General features: G+C 36.5%; 1 protein-coding gene across 3 annotated transcripts in view; it reads right to left on the bottom strand.

Annotated features, from left to right (window-relative positions):
* Window positions 1-777: 777 nt before the first annotated feature.
* Window positions 778-16564, bottom strand: part of ACADSB (acyl-CoA dehydrogenase short/branched chain) — a 16571-nt gene continuing 784 nt past the window's right edge. The window contains exons 2-11 of one of the 3 annotated variants that reach the window (XM_027460831.3): window positions 13865-14027; window positions 12902-13002; window positions 11898-12104; window positions 11282-11452; window positions 9775-9900; window positions 9292-9384; window positions 7102-7191; window positions 5424-5561; window positions 4696-4795; window positions 778-4034 (exon numbers count right to left, since the gene is read on the bottom strand). In XM_027460831.3, coding sequence (XP_027316632.2) covers window positions 3964-4034; window positions 4696-4795; window positions 5424-5561; window positions 7102-7191; window positions 9292-9384; window positions 9775-9900; window positions 11282-11452; window positions 11898-12104; window positions 12902-13002; window positions 13865-14027 — 1260 coding nt within the window. In that variant the 3' untranslated portion in view covers window positions 778-3963. Of the gene's footprint in view, window positions 4035-4695; window positions 4796-5423; window positions 5562-7101; window positions 7192-9291; window positions 9385-9774; window positions 9901-11281; window positions 11453-11897; window positions 12105-12386; window positions 12774-12807; window positions 13003-13864; window positions 14028-16564 lie in introns of those variants that run through there. The other 2 variants (XM_021274901.4, XM_021274900.4) reach the window with 2 other exon arrangements.

Below are 16564 nucleotides of genomic sequence, written 5' to 3'. Positions count from 1 at the left end.
GAAATATTTATGGTCATTTCTATTTGTCAGCCTAGAACTCTGGATGAGCTGTGCACTGATGTTTGACTGTCCTTGGCATGGACTCAGTGAACACTCAGAAGCAGAACAAGAAGGAAGGCACCTGCTCCCTCTCACCTGAGTGCACAGCAGCCATACTACGTACCTACGTACCTCTACGCAGCCAAACGTGGACGAGTAAGACTTGCAGCTGTTCCATTTCACTGAAACTGTGGAGTTGCATTTTAGAGGAAAAGACAACTCTTTGCAAAATGCTCTGCAACTACTGCATTTCAATGGAACAAATTCAAAATAGGGAAAACTCTTCGGGAATTGTACAGCACATGCCTGATTTGCCCTGTCAGCTCATGCCCGATTTGTGCCTCCTCCAACAGTTTGCACAGTCATTACGTAACAGGTAAATATTTGTGAAATATTTGTGGCAGCTGTTGACCACTTTCACATAATTCTCGTAGGAGAAGATCTATCACATTGGTACAGTGAATACATTTTGGGACTGACTAAAAAATGTTTCAAGAAAGACAGCTGCTTTTGAACCAGACTGTTTCAAATCTAGTTTATCGTGGCATGAAGAACTTGAAATGTGTCTCTCACCAGAAGATTTCCAAACGGAAAGGTAATAACAAGTTAATTAGAAAATTCTTTACATAGTGAAAGGCTCCCACTGAACAATTACTTTATATTTCACGTAATCCTCTTCTAACACAATCTTTACATGGGGAAAAGAAAATGTGAAAGAAAGAACAACAGCACAGAAAACATTATATAAAATGTTATATTTGAGTATTTTCCACGTAACAATTAAATCTTTCTGTGGAGAACTGCCTCAGATCTTTATCAAACCAGGATAATACTACAGAAACCTGACAGAAGATACATTCAGTCTGTCCCAATGAAAAAAACTGCAATTTAAGATGACAGATTATTAGAGAACCATCAGCTGATACACAAGATCAGCATCTTATCTAGTCGAACATCAAATTCAGGCACTTTTTTATACATTCCTAATGCTTTTTTCTTCTTCCATCCAGGGAAGCCCAGATGTTGTATTTGCTTACTGAAGGTGTTGTTCCAAGGCAACAGACTGGACTGGCTGAGTTGACTAAGGGCACAAAGGGACAACTCAAAATATACATACGTAGTGTATAAAGCAGCTTCAAGCCCAACCCTCCGCACGGAAAGCCTCCCAACATTCACAGTGCCAGCTCTGCAGCCCCACACCTGTTGGTGTAGCCAGCCAACATGAACAGTCCCATGCCCAACCGTGCCAAATGCAGAACTGCAGTTTATGGCAATCCATAACTGCTTGTCCCAGACCCAACATGGGCTGGGAGACGTAGGCAGCATTTAATAGCTCCTGGACAACAGAGCACATTCTATTACTAAACCAGAGCCTGTGCTAGTGCAGGAATGGAACCGGACTTGAAGCCATCAAACAAGTTGACCCTTCCTAGAGTCAGTCAATGGCCAGAACACCCGATGCTTGATGTAGAGGTGTGCCCATGCGTGCCCTTTCGAAGCAAGAGTGGAGTCTGGAAAGAAACTCGGCAGTTACAGTTCATTTGTGCGCATATTCTTCCACAGAATTTTGTAGACAAAACTCCAATGAAATGCATACATTTCTTCCAAAAGGTATTAGAAGTGACAGATTGCAGCATATGGAACTGAGAGACATGAATTCACAGCTGTAGCAGTATTAAAGCATTGACCTAAGAGCTGACGTGCAGCTGATGAAGCTGTCCAGGTTGGTTTCTGGAGTATGGCACCCAAGTTCAGACTGCTGGAAATCACATTATTTTGATTTTTCACATTTTTTTTTTCCTCAAATAGATATCTGACACAGTTCTACACAAACAGACAGTCCTTTTACATAATGCTGAATATCCAGCCTTTAGCAGTCCTTCAGAGAGCTCTGCACTTTCCTTCACAAACAGTTTGCTTTTAGCACTATATTAAGTCAGTGAAGTATTGTCACCCACTTTGTAGCCTCACACAAAACTACAGAAACCAAGCCAAGATAGTGTTTCAAACTAGAAAACCTACTAAACAGTATGAATCAAAACGTGATCTCTGCTGATACTCATGTTAGCAAAGCAGGCTGAACTGCAGCAGCTAAGAACAGCCTCTCACTCCAGCAAGTCTCATTGTATTAATCAAGGTAACTCAAGCATTCGTAGTATCATTATGATCAGTCAGCTCACAGACTATAGTGAACAGAGTAACTCTAGTTAGACAATGTGGCATCTGTACTCTTAATTCCAGTCTAACAGCTGAAAAAGCCTGCAAACATCCTAAATGTATTTTTAAAAATAATATAGCTAGAATAATCTTTCAGAAATCATCTAGGCTTCTGTCCTACTTGTGTGTTTTTGAAAATCTCAAAATGGTTGATCAAACTCATATGGAAGATATATTTTTTTTTTTAAATCTGATATAATTACACTAATTCTTCACCTACCAACAGGCAAAGTGTGTATGTGAGGGAAATCACTCACAAAAAAAGTAGTTAGTTCCCTTTGAGGCTGACAGTCAATCCAAAAACTGTTTTAACGATGCTTTTTGTCCTTCCTTGTTTCTTTGTATAAGGCACTGCAGTCTGTCTTATCAAATTAGACTTATTAAGGATCATCTTCACTAGTTTTGCCAAAAAGTTCTCTACAAGTTTGAGACTGTAACATTCCAAGCTCCAAAGTGACTCATCAGTGACTAACAAGATTTAAAAGTGAGATTCCTTTAAGTTCAACAAAACAGAAAAACAATCCTTTCCTCCCCAAAACACTTGAAACAAATTGCCAATTACAGCAATTATAGTTTTTCATACACTGGGCTTTCAGTCTCTTGATTCTTAGTTAATTAGTTCTCCAACACTGAAGAGGTTTCAGCAGTAAATAAAATGTCTAATTTTAAAGTAAACAGAGAGGGACAAAAAAGCAAATACGTCTCAAGAAAATTATTTCCCACGCTCTCAGAAGAAAAACATCTCTGCATGTAGAGAACCACTCATTTCTATGAGTGAATTTTCTTCACTACAAATTAACAGACCCTCCCCAACTCTAAGGAAGGCTCTGAGGTTTAAAGTTTGTGACATATAGTGAACCCAGGGAAGTCCCTGTGAAATAGTATCACAGTTTTCTTATTACCTAGCTTATATCTCTGTCTTTTTGCAGAACTACCAGAGCTTTTTTAATGCCATTTCACAAAGATTTCAACTCAATCTTTTATAAAAGGATAACTATAAATAGTCTCTTTGATTAAAACCCTTAAGAGCTGAGAATGCTGGAAAGGGAGGTAGACATTATCCACTTTTCAGTACTACAAATTGGGGGCTGGAAGGGCTTAATTACCAAGATATACTTAAGAACACACTAAGGGCTGCTATAAAAATTACTCCAGTTACAGCAGCACCATAGACATCACTCCACCAGAAAAAGAGAAAACCATCACATTTACCTATTTTCAAACACCACTCCTGTAACCTATAAGGCGTTAAGAACAAACAGAAGCTTCACACCACGCAACAGTTGTGTTGCACATGAAGAAACCGTTCTCTCAGGTGGCTTAACAGAGCCTTTTACACCAGCCAAGCCAAGGATTTCTTTTGTTTTCACTTTGAAATTTCAAAGTTGCGACACACTGCTTGTATAATCTAAAGCAAGAAAATAATGCCAGTTAATGTATTAGCTTAGAAGTGTCTCAGACAGAAAGAAATACTTTTACCCATGATCTGGATTTGAATGTGGAATTCATGATTTAGCATGATTTACACATTCAATATCCTAAAATGGGAATTCATGGTTTTCCTTATGCTTTTGTCTGTGATGATATATTCTCATTTATGATACCATATTATACCATATTGATTTTTACAATTACAAATAAACCTGTAATTCACGATTAATGTTCAGTGAAATAATGTCTGTTAACAGTCAAGAAGTCCTTCAGTTTTCAGTACTCCTGGGCCAAGCTTTTTGCAATGGTGCTCAACTGGATATTTGAAGTTCCTTCATATATTGTACCTGAAATCAGAAGAGAATAAATTAGAAGACTATAAAACTTTGGTGAATATCTGAAGAGAGATCAATTCTAACAGACAAACTCCAACATTTATAATTATGAAGTGAAGCTTTACTGAGCAAGTTCTAGAAGCAGAATTAATATTTGCATAAGCGTTCCTATCTTATTATCTGCAATAATCAAAATACTTTTATTTTGGTACAACACAATGACAAGAAGTTTTCCTGAAAAGCAATTCCAAGATAACCACCAGAAGTTAACTATTAACAAATGATATCAGCAGTAAAGTCAAAGGGTAACATTGTTAGAAACATCAAAGTGTTAGGTTCAGAAATTACACTGGTAAACACATCTTGAATATAAAATTCTACATAAATTCAGATCATTAATTTAAAGATACTACTTTGATTTTTTTCGAACTGGAATTTTCCTAATGAAACAGAAAACAATGTGTGTCTGTATATTATTAATATCTAATTAAGTACTGTTACTAGCTGTACAAACACGGCTATTTATACCTAAAGTTTTACCATGTGATATCTGAGCCTTTGGATCAGTGTTGGTTACAGATCTTAAGGAAAAAAGTATCTTTAAAAAACAGCCAGTCACGCATGCCCAAGCTTTAATGCTACAAGAAATGCCTGTTAAGAAGCTACCACTCACCAATCTTGCAATCACGGTAGTATTTTTCTATTGGATAATTTTTTGTATATCCAACACCACCCATCCATTCAATGCATTTACTAGTTGTCAGTGTGGCAACCTATGAAAATAGTTTCACTGTTATGATTTCAGGATTGAACTTCTTGAAGGTGGTAGTAAATTTTATTCTCTGTAGCCATTTAAAGCAAACACAAAATAGTAAATAAAATAGTAAACTAGAACAAGTGAGAAAATGACACTGATATGTTTGTGTTCATCATCATACAAATAACGTCATTCTATATCAGAAGACATCAAGAATTCACTAGCCATTATTAACAGTAATTACAAAGAGGCAAAAACAATCCAGTTCTGAATCTTACTAAGCCCCACAGTTGTGACCAGTAGAGTTGAAATGATCACAAAGTCTCACCATACCATTTCTATGGCCACAAAAAGAGAATTCTGAAAGAGTGAATTCTCTCAAATGAGTAAAAATACTAATTCATTTTCTCTTTTAATGGGGCTCTTTTTTAATTTTTTTTATTTTATTTTTTTTTGTGATTTTATTTTGGCCACTGAAAAAGAAACTGCTCAAGTCCCTACTTTACTTTGAGACTGAGAAATAAGATAAAAGTACCCCACAGATTTCATAGCAAAATGTGAATTAAAAGTTGCACATTCAGTAACAAAAGAAACTGTCAAACAGTAGTGAAACAAGTTTATTGAACAGAGAAACTGTAAATTACCTCTGCAGCATAATATTTGGCCATGCTTGCCTCCTTTATGAATGGCTTTCCTGTTTCTGCAAGACGGGCTGCATTGTAGGTCAGCAGCCTCGCAGCCTCCAGCTGTGTGGCCACCTGAGCTATCTGATGTTGCATTCCCTGCAATAAGCATGCCAAAAGTCAGACAGAACTAGCACCCAACTGGAATTTCTAGCAAGAATCAGTTTTTCCTACTACAAAGGAACATACGTACACTCTAAAATTAAAAAAAAGTTTCAGATGGTCTGGTAATTGCACATGCCTCTGCATTGGTGGCATCCAAGCTGGCAAAACTCTTAAGTCACTGAAGTCCTTTTAGGAACTGCACTCCCCTTTTCTCCTTCCCTATTCTTGGATTCAGGTGTAATGGGTAACTTCTGCCTTGACTGGCTAGCCAGGAGGGTTCAACATGAACCTACTCGAACCCATGAGCACCAAGGAAAGTGTCACCCAAACCTCAGAATTCTCCTTGGCAGTGCAGGGACAGGGGTTGGTCAAAGCCATATTTTGCAGCTAATGAGAACATTTGTACATGAACGTGTCTACTACTGTCTACTATTAACTTGTCTACTGTCTACTAATGAAGCATAAGTGAGACAGACTTGAAAAAAGTACCTCTTAAATAAAGTGAAGAACTACAAAGGTGACAACTACTACTCCCCATGCCCCATACCCATGAAACAGAAGTTAGGAACGGCAAAGAAAGAAGTATAGAGGACATGTCTGATGAGGGGATTCAAGGGGAAAGAATAAGGTGATGGAACTCACCTCTAAATGTCAGGTATTACAGAAGAATAGGATTACTTAAAGTGACCCAAATATTACAATGATTGAAAATGGACATTTAGTAGTCTTAACTTGCTCCTAAACATAATGAAATCTTTCATCTTATTAGAACATTAACACTGCTCCTTAAAATTTGCAAAAATATATAGGCAGGTCAAAATAACAAAATGATTTGGCAATTACAAATTCCATTTTCCATTCAAAAGACGCAGTTCCAATCATTTCCTAGATATCTGTGGGTACTTCCTAAAATTTGTATAAATTATGAGTAGTACTAATGTTCCTTCCCTTCAGCTGAAATGTAGGTTTCTTTTAACAAGAAAATTACTATAGTAATTACAATTATACATCTTCCTTATTAAACTATACATCATTTTTGCAACAAAGAGTCTTTTTCATTTTAAGATACAGATATTATCATGGAAACTAAATGTCTTTGTATAACACAGGAAATATAATAATTCAATCAGTTTTCCTCATCTTTTTATACTTTCTAGTGTCTCCAGAAAAGGCATTCACCTACACCTCATAAAAGCGTATGAGAAGTGGAACACATTCTATACAGTGTGAGATTAAAATCCAAAGAGAACGTAATTCCGTGTGTATTATTTTCTAAAGCAGTGAATGAATTACATTAATACTGTTTTGAAGTTTTTAATGACTTATACTCGCAAAAACACATGGCACTGGAATTTATACATTTTACATGGCAGATGAATGCTCATCTGCAATTCTCCTAAAAAATGCTTCTCAAATACGAAGCAGAGAAATGACAGGTTGACCACAAATTAGGCAAATCACTTATTTCACCAACTACTGTGTGATCACTATTACCCTTTTACAGAAAGTTTCCCATGAGTTCATTATCAGGTACCTGGAAATCGAATATGCTTTTCCCAAACTGCACTCTCTCCTTTGTGTAGGGAATTGTATGGTCAAAACACCCCTGCGCCAATCCTAACATCTGTAAAAAAAAAAATAAAATAAGGCGTATATTCAGTAAAAAATAGTTGAATGAATGCACCTTACAGAGATGAGAGTAGTTGTGCTTCTTTCAGTCAGGCAGTTCAGATCATCTGTGTAAAAACCTTAATGTGCAGATTAAAAGTTTTCTTCTTTTCTTATTGAGGTGAGTCACCACAATAAGCCTACATTATACTACTTCAATCTTGAATTAAACATTCTTATTAAAGGCAAAATATTTGCAAAAACACTAAATTTTGAGCAAAAGTTGAGGGTCAAATGTGTTTTTGCAAATAGTAAATGTTTTCAGAATAATTTCTCATTTTAGGTTGGATGTTAGGAGGAACTTCTTTACCGAAAGGGTTGTTAGACATTGGAATGGGCTGCCCAGGGAAGTGGTGGAGTCACCATCCCTGGAGGTCTTTAAAAGATGTTTAGATGTAGAGCTTAGGGATATGGTTTAGTGGAGGACTGTTAGTGTTAGGTCAGAGGTTGGACTCGACGATCTTGAGGTCTCTTCCAACCTAGAAATTCTGTGATTCTGTAATGATGTCCAGTAGCGTATGGGTATTTTTGGATAGGTCCAAATATTAAGCTGAAAGCCAATAGCCCCAAGAAGGTAAAAATGTAACTCTGACTACCTTAAGACATTTAATCCTTTTTCAGTTAAGGTTCTAGGAAAAAAAATACAATATATACAAAAAGGTGTATGTGGGAAAAGAACATAGGTAAATAATGCAGTATGTTGCTAATTAGCTGTACTGGCATACTTGTTGCTTCCTTATATAAACTTGTATAGATGAACTAAGTATATCAACTTCAGCACCTGTGACAATATATACAGCTATCTTGCACTAAAACTATCTGAAACTGTTTTCATAGCCACAATTACATTTTTACAAAATGCTCATTATTTTTTAAACCTATCACTACTGCAAAACTAAATCCAGTACTACAGGACTTTTGAACTGCTGTTCTTGTCCATTCAAGTATATTTATCATAATTAGAAGGTGCCAAAAAAGTAGTAACTAAGATATAACAACTACCTGGCCTTAACTTTTAATTAGGTTATAAGTCTAACTTGGAGTAATTAAAAGAAAAAGCCAGACCATGTATTTTACTGCCAGAACATCTATATTATTTATATCTCTGGGAACACAGAGGCCCACAGCTCTAGTTTTTAAATGCCATATCCAACAAAGTTTAATCACAGATAATTTTCAGAAATGATGGAAAAGCCAACCTATTTAGCAGCATAGTACATTGCTATGTGGAAAGCCCAAATTTCACAAGGACTCTGCAAGATGGAGCAAAAGGTAAGGAAGATTGGTACTACAGATACATCACAGCCTATACAGCACAACTACATCCACAGCAAAATACAAAGAAAAGATCACTTGCAAAAGCAAATTCAAAATACCAAAGCTTGTCATAGGCTATTTTATTATAAGGCTGAATCTGATTTACACTGAAATCAGCACCAGTCTGAGATCCAAACTGATTTTACAACAGAATGCAACATTTGGAAGTAACTCCAAAATCAGCAAATATTTTCTCTAAGATGCCATAAGGCACAATTTTCAAACAACAATGAACTAGAACATTTCTGCTACAAAAGTTAATATTTACTTTAAAAATATGTTGACTTTTAAAAGTAAGTTGTTGAGAAAACATCAGTTAGCATAAGGTCACATTTAGCAATCCCCTCCAATTACAATTGGAAACATTAATTTTGTACATTTCACTATGTTAAATTGTCCAAAGAGCCAGTCTCCTTCAAAAAATAAATGTGCATAATGGGAGATAAAAATGTTGATACATTTCCGTAGCAGTAAGTTAACCACCAAAGACAAGCTAATTGCCATTTAATGTTTTCTAAATCTATTGCTTGTATCACCAAAGGAGAATTTTATCATTTGCAGTTGTTTCTGTACATTACTGTAACTTAGACACAGGGACAGTGACATCTAGTGGCAATACAGTTTTTAATAAAGGATTTCCTAAACACTTTATTCTTATTAACTGTAAATACTTTGTAAGTTTCCATCCAAATTCAAAGTCATACACTGGTTGTATCCCATATTAAGCAATGTTACCCACCTGTGCAGCAATACCTATTCTGCCTCCATTTAGCATTCCGATTGCATACTTATAGCCTTGCCCCACCTGTCCAAGGATGTTGGTCGCAGGAACCTAAAGAATAAAACCACTCGGTTATTCCTGTTCTATTCATCTTTGCAACTGCTAGAAGTGTTCATAGGTGAATTAGTGTACATTTTGTTTAATGTTCCCCATAAATGACAGCATAAAACATAAAGCAGACATTTGATTCCTAGAAATCTGATTAGAACATTCCCTGGCACACATGATTATAAACTGACAAAGGAGAGAAACTATCAAAACTTAGAACTCAATCCCCCTCAATACTTTTGAGAATTAGGGAGCAAATAGCCAAAGAAAGACAAATGATTAAAGGGTGAAAAGCAGGAAAAGAATTGGGAATTTACTTAACACTCTCCTTACTTGTGGTCAAGATCAAGTCATATACAAATTATGATTCAACAGCTAAACAGCTTACAATACCTTCACATTTTCAAATGTTACTGGGCAAGTAGAAGATGCTCTGATTCCAAGCTTATCCTCCTTCTTCCCTATGTGTAGGCCTTCTGTGTTGCGATCTACTATGAAGCATGTAATTCCCCTGTATCCCTAGGATGAATTAAAAATAATCAAAAACTTTTTTTTTCTACTAGTACTAACAAGTATATATAAAAACCAAATTCCAACACTGAAATTTTATACCTGCTTAATGATACATTAGTAAATAAAAGTCACCATCACCTGCTCCCTCTATGTCTACTAATTGCGGTTTAATAAGGCCAAAGTAAACCCTTCTATTCCACATGGAAAACAGAAAAGTCTTAGAAGTTCTCTTGAGAAGATAGGAGACCAGTACTACGTAACAGGAAGGGCTGTAGTGCCTGGCTGTTCTGAAAATCATGCATGCAACAATACACAGAATGTACAGCCAGTCTGGCATCTCTATGAGCAGTATTTCCCCCTGTTGGAACCGCAGGGCAACATTCTACAGGGCCTTAGACAGAAGCATGAAGTGCTCCGGGCCATGTTCTCATGTCTTCCTGTCTCTATCATCCACAGCATCTCCTCTTATTAGGAGGGGAACACAGTGAGGCAGGAAACAACCTGTGGTTCTTGTGGAAGAGTTGCGTCTTATTAAAGAGGAGACTGCTCTTCAAATCTCACCTTAATGACAGCCCACCTCACCAAACAGGAGCTGCTAGTGCAGAGTGTACATTTCGGTACACAGATCTATGGTGGTCTGGTCTCTAATTTGTACTGATGTCAGCTGTTACTTAATCTTTGAACTTCAGTGACTTTTAATATCGTTCTTGAACGTTTAAATGTAAAAACAATTTTCTAACTTTAAGAAGACAATGCGTTATATATTTAAAAAAATAAGATTTATTAGAGTTTTAAATTCTAATTTAAAATATAAGTATCTTCAAATAATTATTTTAAGTAAAATTGCCGTACTCTTGCAGTACAGCATATCTTAAAGTCTTTAGTTGATTTTTTTGAATCTTCACTAACTATATCGAAATTGTTAAGTGACAAGACTTGAAACATGCATATTCAGGTATGTTTTTCTTTTTTTTTTTTGCTTGTTTTGCTTTTTAATCTGATCATACTTTACTGCTGTTGTACACTTGTTAATTACCAAGTACATGTAGTCTAAGTTCTGTTTTGCCTCTTACGAACAGCAACTTGTCTGTTAGGTCAGAAGTGCCACAATCTCTGTTCTTCCATTACTCAGAATAATACCAACGCATGCTGTGCTCTTCATCTAAGCAATTATGATTCTGCCATTTTTATTTTCCCCAGTGGGAGGAATTTATTAAATTGCTCAGCAAGTTTTTTATTTTTGTTGCGAAATATTTTAAATGTTTGTTCTCAGCTAGGAAAAGGTACAAATAATGTTAACCTTTAGTACCAAATTATTAATATAAAATCCATAGTATCATATATCATCAGCTGTCATTGAAGATGCAATTATTCTTTAGCAACTTACTGAGGCAGGATCTGTATTTGCCATCACAAAGAAAACTCCAGCATGTTCTGCTAAGCTAATCCACATCTTTGAGCCATTGATAATATAGTAGTCTCCCTTCTTTTCAGCACGAGTCTTCAAAGAAAAAGCATCACTGCCAGAACCAGCCTCCGACAGACAGAAACTGCCTATCTGTCAATTAAAGGGGAAAAAAATCATTTTTACTTGTTTTTGAATATGTAGACACAACTTAGGAGTTACACAACAAAAACAGTTATCAGCAAGCACAAGCCTCTTAAATTCAAACATTTTAACTTACTGCCTCAAAGTAACTAAGTTTCAGATACAGAAATTAACAATACAAACACTGTATAATTACATGTCTCATACTCAAGAGCTTTAAAGTTTTTTTCCACAGTAAATTAACTTTTAATGACACTAGTAATTTCCACTTTTACCTCTCAGCTACTGATGACAGGATCTGTATCACCCCAGATCTCATCTCTAACAGGCATCTCAAAGTTCACACACACAGATTTTCCAATGCTGCAGTCACCCCATTTAGTTACTGAAAAAACACGCTAATGCTATATAACTATTGAAAACTATATTTTAGTAAAGTGTGACTATGACTCACTGTATCTTTAGACACTTTGGGCAAGTAAGTTCTCTTTTGTTCTTCTGTTCCATATGTGGTAAACAACCTATTTGTTAGTGTATTTTGGAGTTCACATAGAAGAGCTACAGCTGGATCAACTTTGGCCAATTCTTCTACCACCAATATGACTGAAAAAAATGAAGCTGCAGTTCCTCCATATTCTTCCCCAAGCTCAATACTCATCAGCTGAAAGGTAAAAGATGCAAATATGTCAGTCTTTCTCATTAGTTCTCACCAACAACTTGTTAATCTAAGCAGACACTTAGAGATTAAAAGAAAAACCATAGAATGTTAATATTTCTAGATCCTTCCCCACAGACCCAGCTTCCTTCAATACCCTTAAAAAACTAACAATTTATCAGAGAAGTTGATAAACAACTTAAGCAAGAAATAATGAACAAATGCAGTATACAGGTCAATCATCACTGACTAATTTGATTGCAATCTTCAGAACAATGGCAATCTAACCTCGTGACGAATATTTAGTCGTCATTGTATAAAGCGATGTTCTCATCACAGACAAGCTTTATTTAGGTTTGATAGCAGGAAAGGCTACAAGGAATGATAAACAGGTTATCTGCAACACAAGCCCTTGTGGTTGCCCAAAATGGACAGAGAGGACTCTTGATATCCTTTTCCAGCAATGCTTATTAAAGTCATGTTGGTTCTAGGATTCTATGCAATTTTGTTTATCCAGGGGGAAAAAAAAAACAAAAAGAGGTGGGCTAGAAAAGGAACTCAGGATGAAGAATGTGCTATGGGAGTGGTAAGATGGAAAGAATATCACAGTAAAAGATGGAGAGAGATAATGCAGTAAAAAAGAAGAGAAAGTTGCCCCAGTGTTGATAAACTCAAAATTTTCAACAATTCATCGGTTAATTTGACTTACATCTCTCAATCTAAAAATCTGAAAAGCAGACAGCTAGAAATCCCTATCAGCAGTGTCACTTTTTGATTAAAAAGTTAAGTAAAAGTGTGCAGACCCCTTGTTCAAACAATCCCTTTATTACAGAGTCTTCCATTTTCGAATTCTCATCCATTTTTTGCACCAAAGGTGCAACTCGTTCCTGAGCAAATTTTTTCACTGTAATGAAAAGAAAGAAACTGTGTAAGTATTCTAACACTCGAGGATCAATATAACAGTCATATGGTATTTCTGAGAGGTTATGCATATATTCTCTGACTCTTCCAGACAATTTAATAAAAGGACAAGTTGCCCAAGTGAAACAGAGTAATGTGCCACAACACTCAATTATCATTGCTTTCTGAACTCAGACACAAGTCTGTGAACTGAAACAAATACTTCGTATAGACTCAGAAATTTCAAAAGCACCTCAGCAACACTTACATGACAGTAGTTGACTAAAAAAAAAAAAAGATAAAAATTACTTCAAATACATCGCTGTATCCTGTTCTTTATAAATTTAATGTACAGTTTGGGAAGATGGTCTCAGGCTTTAAAACATATTGAGTGTACAAGATCCTGTAAATAAAACTATTCCTGTTCAGCCTGAGCCTATTATAAGCTCTTTCCCAAACATACAGGTTCTCAGTCTTTCACCTTTGCCCTGAGGACTCCTCTTCTTCTGCCTGCATTGCAGACACATGGATCACATCTGTCACCATTCTGGGTATACCTGAAATCTCTGAAAACCAGCTGGAGCAGTTACCTGTAGCTGAACTAAGTGCCTGAGAAAGGGCACGAGTCAATGTCAGGCAACTTCACTGCTGCGACAGCAACAGCTTTGAACAGTTAATATTTATTTATGCAGAGTAAACTGCGCTATGGTATGTGGAACTGCGCTATGGTAGCATGGAAAAAGAATCGAAAGAACATTACATTCTTCTCTTGTGAATGAGAGCAGTTTTACAATTAAGCAAAATCAGACAAAATTTCCCTTCTTGCTAAACATTTCTGAACTTTTAGCCCCACAAAAAATAGGTACCCATGTTCTTCAGCATTGTTTCCTCTTCAGTGAATGTTTGAAGCGGAGCATAGACAACTCCATCACTGTCTAGTTTTGGCGCAAGTTCTGATTTGGAGGATCTAAAGACACACGGAGAAGCCCTCCACGAAGCTGCCAAGTATGCTGGTATATTTCTTTTCAGCTGTTGGAAACAAATACAGAACATCAGAACAGTTAATAGAGTTTGCATCTGTAGACTACTTTAATACTTCACATATTAATACCGAAAATACTTAATAAATACACTGGGTAGAACAGAATAGGAAATATAACTTACACTCAATCTACCTGACATCTATTAATACAAAACAATTTTCTTTCTTGAAGTTTAACACTTTATGCTACAAAATATTCAAAACATGAATTTTAGTCCGTTTTAATTTTTGTGGCAAATAAACCTCACTGATCGTACTTATTTTTGAAGACAATTTTGCAAGTGTGCTGCAATATTCATAGTATGAAATGTATACTTTGACAGAATTAATATCTCTACTGTATGGGGAAATGCATTTTCTAATGATTTTCTAAGATTTTGCATTGCAAAACCTTAGAAGCAATGAACAGAAAGCAGCTTTCAGGAACAAGCTAGATATTGTGATTGTTAAGTGGGTGGACACAGATAACGTGACAGAATTAGTTTTGCATCTTGGAGAGCTATAAACTACTTAATATTCAAATAATTACTCAGGTAGGTAACAGCATGCGTTAGAAAGGAGCCCATTTTTTGGTTTGAAAGTTAATACACTTTCTAACAGTAAAATAAGCTCTTAGGATTTAAAAAAGTTAGTATAACAAACATGAGCTAGCTCAAAAAGTAGCAGGCTAACAGTAACTACCCTGCTGCAAAACTTATTTTGCAGTATTGAAAAAGAACAGCTCGACTGCCTGACCTCAAAAGAGGCAAGACAGAAAAAAGGCTTTGCTTTCATAGCTCCCCAAACCCAACTAACTCTGTGGCTAATGTCTTAAGATCAGATCTTGCCTTGAGATTTCTTTCGCTATTGCTATGTCAGTCTGAAGTGCAGGCATTCATTTCTTATCAAGACAACTGCTGACAGAAACCCCTTGTAGAGACACAGCTGTGCCATAAAAATAACATATATCTGAACATTCTCCTGCCAACATACATTTTTGCTAGCGTGCACTCTTAACCCCACAGCGAGCAGACTGACAGGCTGTGCTGTAAACAGACTGCTACTTAGCTCATAGAACGCAGGGCAAGTTTGCAGTGCACAACGTGATAGTAGCATTCCTCAAAAAACAGCAGAAATTTTAGGGTCAGGAACTAAAATTTCTTTTGATCCTTCCAATAATTACTCTATTCCATGTTAGCTTTCAATACCTGTCACCCTGCTGGCTGAAGAACTGATATAAAACAGACTGTGGACTCCTTTTGTCTTAGAGACAAGATACCCAAGTCTATTACAAGTAAAGAACTCCAACTTTATCATAACCAGTCATGCATAGCAAAAAAGGGAAAAGTTGCAGTAGAGAAGACAGATATTGCTGTGAAGATTCAATGTTCATTCATATTCAACGCCACTAGCCAGATAAAACAAATACCGACTAGCAGGGCTGATTCACAAATACCAAGTTTAGATGATCAGAAGCGTTAGATAATTCTAACACGTTCAAATGAAGACTAAGTTACTGGAGTCATCACAAGTCTTCGGAGAAAACCAAAATAAGAGACACTTAAATAAAGGAAAAAATCCAAGGCAACTATGCTCTTGAAGCTGTCAGTGAGGAACTGGTTACACACAGAACATCCACCTATGGTAGGAATGCTCAAAACCTAGATGTGAAAAACTATTAAACATTTACCTGCCTAAGTCAGTGTTCTTGGTAAGGTCTACGAGGGAAAAAATATAAATATATACATATATATACACATGCATTTAACACAATGAGCTTCCTGAACAGTTATAGGACTACAAATCACACATAATTCCTGCATATAGAATGCTTCTTCCACTACTTTATTTCCAAGTACAAAGAAAAAAGTATTTTTCTTTCATGGTGGCATAACCAGTGACAAACCATTGAGTACATTTCATCAGTACTGACAATGAGCTGCCAGGAAAAATGCATAGCTCCCTTTTAAGAATACAAAACTTTTTGAAAAGCTGCAAGTATGTACGCTCATTATGCAACAAGCCAGCACTGTTGAAACAACTGGTAATGCTCTGGGCATCACCTGTACTTTCCTTTATTGCACTTGAAGCTGGGATGCAGAATTACCAACCATGCAGGTGAACACATCGCTAAACACACGCAGAGCACTCTACCCTGTGGGAAGCACAGATTTCATCATCCAGAGAAAAAATAACAGATTTTTCTCATATGTTTTCAGGAAAACGAGCAGCAGCTCAGCAAGGACATGCATGATTGTGCGGAGCTATACTGGCTGAGGTGACCTGCCACACACCTGGCTGGCACGTGGAAGCTCTGCAGGGTAAATAGTTCAGTGTTTCTTACAGGTTACAGCCTGTAGAGGTGTTTGCTACAAGTTACAGCCTCATAGAGATGGCACTAGGCAATAAAGGGAATTATTCATAACAGGGTTACCTCAAAAAGTCTTAAAACCAGCAGGATAGCCCTGAAATGAAACCTATACTGGCCACCCCCCCATATTCCTGTGGGTCGCCACTCTGTGCATTTCACTCCTGAGTATCAGCA

Source organism: Anas platyrhynchos, chromosome 6 (assembly GCF_047663525.1).
Source record: "Anas platyrhynchos isolate ZD024472 breed Pekin duck chromosome 6, IASCAAS_PekinDuck_T2T, whole genome shotgun sequence".
Lineage (NCBI taxonomy): Eukaryota > Metazoa > Chordata > Aves > Anseriformes > Anatidae > Anas > Anas platyrhynchos.
This window is presented reverse-complemented; position numbering and strand designations above follow the sequence as displayed.